Raw genomic sequence first — 3,807 nt, 5'->3', positions numbered from 1 at the left:
TATTTTTTTCAAAAAATACATATATATAAATAAAAAGATCTCATAATCTGTTGAGTTACAAATATGACCGATCACACGACGTTACATTACACAACACAAACTTGGCCAATTAAACACAAACATACATGCCGTAAAAACAAATAAGTTGACGTTGTTAAGGACTATGGAGAGCTACATGATAAACAATACTCCGAACACACGATATCTGTAGGTAACACCTGAAATATAATGTGTTTATTGAATGAATTGAATTATAGGATGTTTTGGATTAACATAGCTCTAAATTTCTAATACAAATATGGTAAGTTTTACACACACGCTTCCGCACATCTTCCACTATCAATTAATTTCGTCAAACATGTACAAAGAGTAATATTTAAGTTGTATCTGGATGTCTTATACAATCTATCAAATGCACATTCACTGATACTATTTCACATAAAAACAAATGTACTTCTTTTTAAAAATGAAATATTTGATAGTAACACATTCTTGTAAATGAAAACTCCAAGTCATTACAATCTCCAACTGAAACAGAACATAAGCATAAAAGTCTATTGTGGTTACATGGATATCAATTGTAGTTTATGTCCGACACTCTAATCCCTCCTCTTCTTCTTCTTTTCTTCCCTTGCAGCCGAATTCTTCAGCTGCAACACATTCAACATACCATTAGTAGAGTACAAAAAACAATACAAACATGAGGATGCAAAACTTAAGCTTACCATGATGATAAGGATGCGGACAAAGACGGCAACAAAGTCAGTGAATAGTGTGAGTGCGTGCTTAACATAATCCAAATCTCCAAGGTGAGCTTTTTCAATGATTTGTTGTGTATCGAACACCATGTACCCAACAAACACCAAAAGCCCAAAATACAGCTGAAGAACACACACATAATATCCAATCAGCACAATTACAGATCATGAATAATACATCAGATCATCATTAGTTATAATTAACAAAACAATTTACCTCAAACTGGAACATTGCAACAGAACCACCAAATATGGATGAAGCAAAATGCAACCAGAATAGGATTGAAACACCAGAAGAAAGAAAGCCGCCAAGGTAAAGGTACTCTCTACGCTTAGCCAACATGGCTGCCCCTGAGAAACAAGCAAACGCGATTGCAGTTCCCATGAATGCGCTCACCAAGATGCTGCAAATTCAAAAAGATAATCACATCAAACATTGTTCCGTATATTATGTTTGGCCAAACTAGTTGGTAGCTGGTAGCTGATAGCATTTTATATGTATTTACGTGTTTGACAAAGTAACTTAAATTGTTAAAATAATGAGTAAAATGACAAAAAGCTAGGAGCTTTTTCTCAAACGCTAGTTCTATTAGCTTTTAGCTTTTTCTCTCCGTCCTTTAAGCTCTTTTAATCAAACAAAGCTTTTTTTATTAAATATGAGCTTCTTCATAAAAGCTAAAAGCTCTGTGCCAACCATAGCCATGGTGAGAAAGAAATGAATACATCTTCGATACAAAACACATCTCATAAAATACATTAAAAAGCTCAACATAGATAAAATTGTACCTTGGGTCAAATTCAAGGGCCAACTCGATCAAAGGACCAATGGAAGCTCCTTGGAGAAGGGACGAAACCATCAACAACGAAACCCTTTTTTGCTGTTGATATTTAACACAAAGATAAAATAATTTAGATTCACATAACCAATACCAATCAAGATCAACACTGTCCCGAAAATACTAAATGTTATTAATACCTCATGATTCGGAGGAGTGGCAAGTAACCACGACATACATCCTAAAGTCGCCAAGGTAGTCAAGAGACCACCAATATTCCATAAAATGTGAAGATAAGCACCAACTGCAGACGCTACTAGCGCGCAACACAGTGAAAGATAGACCTGTATTTACATTGTACAAAATCCATATCAATATATCATCGACAAAACGCCAACCAATACACTACGTAAGCCCTAATTTCAATTACAAAGGTTTCTGATATTATATCATATACAATCATAACGATATCTACACAGACGTAAGCCCTAATTTCAATTACAAAATTACTCTTCGTGCCTCACACAATAATCATTTTTCAAGAAATTAACATTCATAGGAAACAAATTAATCAATTAAACAAGCAAACACGCATCATCTATATCATATTTAGCAAACAGAAAGGCAAAATGAATGAAATTAGGGCAAAATAGATGGATACCTGTTTGAGATGAGTTTGAACAACAGGTGAGATCTGACGGAAATTTTTAAGAGAATCGTAAGTCCAACTGTTACGAGAAGCTGATTGTGATTCCGAATTGAAGAACGAAGAGAACGATTCCATCGTGTAATTGAAATTAATATTAATAATGAAATTAATTAATACTCGTATCTTTTTGGTTGTTTGTGAATTTGGGCGACTTTGAGAATATATATAGGCACGTTTTATTTGATGCGATTAAGTTAGTTAGTTTGAATGTTCCTCGAATTTACCAGAGGGCTAAGGTACAACTATTTTTTTTATTTTTTTTTATTTATTTTTGACGAAAAACGAATATACTTTTATAAGGCAAAACGAAGGATCATCAAAAAATGAAACCTTCTCCGAACTTACAAACTAAGAACCAAGCAAACAAAACATTAACCAAAAACTAAGCTCGCAAAGACAAAAATATAAAAGATCAAAGGCACTAAAACAAAGATGGAATCCAATCTAGACGACGACCGAGAGATTTAAAACCATCTAAATGCCAAACGAAACACCAACATCACACGAATAACAATCAAGAATCTTTGATAAACACGCCAAAGGTTTCTAAATCCTCTTCGTGAGACAATTTCTTCTATCTCCCGTTCCTCGGTTTTCTAACATGCACCGGAGGATTGCTAGAATTACAAACGACACCTTTTTGGACACCCTCCATATTATCCATTACTTGTTAAAAGCCGCTAAAGAGTCGCTCACGGGTTTTCCTTTTGAAATGGGAGGTTGGATCGACCCCATAACACCATCACCCGTGGACGAATCCTTTGAGACAAAAACTGAATAATCACAAGGTATTTTATTTTCTCTCAGTTTGGTATTTTATTTTCTTTTACTCCATATTTTTTGAGTAATTATTTAATTTATTAATTATATAAAGATATCTAATATCTATATATTCTAGACCAGCTTAAAGATTAGATTGAAAATTGAAAATCTAATATCTAATGCGTAATTCACCCGGTATCAGGACTCGCGCTCGGGGGGCTTGATTATCGAGGTTTTACCTTCTGTGAGGGAGCCAATGTGCTCGTTCATAGGAGTGTTTTCTCGCTTACAAAAAAAAAAATTTGAAAATATGAAATGGTGAAAAATGACATGTCGAATAATTCCCGCTTTAATTGAATTAAGTATATACTGTAATTTTTATTTACATCTAAAAAGGGCAATCTTACACATATGAAAATTTTATAGAAAAACTGTCGCAACAATGGCCACTAAAGGTGGTTGCATAGGGATTATGTTCAAGAAATATACATGTTATCGTAAGATCGTTTTCTGGATGCAATCGACAATTGAGTAATACAGAAAAACGTTGTTTTTGAATGAGGGAGGTTAGACTTGTATTTATAGTGAAACACTAACCCTAGATTATATCTTAATTCTTTTCAAGATCCTTCCGAATAACATCCATACATAACGGAGTTAAAGTTGGAAAAGGATTATGTTTAATTAAGTATAATATTGTATCGGATTGCTTTCATGCGCGCCAAACAAAGATTATACGCGCGCCTCCAATCAGACACAATATAGTTATTCAAGACGTGCGCGTTGCACGTGATACGCACGA

The 3,807-nt window shown here is 34.1% G+C and overlaps 1 protein-coding gene across 1 annotated transcript; it reads right to left on the bottom strand.

Moving 5' to 3' along the window:
- Positions 1-599: 599 nt before the first annotated feature.
- Positions 600-2,401, bottom strand: LOC139840710 (bax inhibitor 1-like). The gene is made up of 5 exons (XM_071830959.1): positions 2,196-2,401; positions 1,735-1,878; positions 1,545-1,636; positions 976-1,162; positions 600-881 (listed from the first exon to the last, which is right to left on the bottom strand). The coding sequence occupies exons 1-5, from the start codon at positions 2,316-2,318 to the stop codon at positions 600-602; spliced, it is 828 nt and encodes a 275-aa protein (XP_071687060.1). The 5' UTR covers positions 2,319-2,401.
- Between the last annotated feature and the right edge of the window lie 1,406 nt (positions 2,402-3,807).

Source organism: Rutidosis leptorrhynchoides, chromosome 4 (assembly GCF_046630445.1).
Source record: "Rutidosis leptorrhynchoides isolate AG116_Rl617_1_P2 chromosome 4, CSIRO_AGI_Rlap_v1, whole genome shotgun sequence".
Taxonomy (NCBI): Eukaryota; Viridiplantae; Streptophyta; class Magnoliopsida; order Asterales; family Asteraceae; genus Rutidosis; species Rutidosis leptorrhynchoides.
The sequence above is the reverse complement of the archived record's forward strand: the minus strand, read 5'-3'. Positions and strand labels throughout refer to the sequence as shown.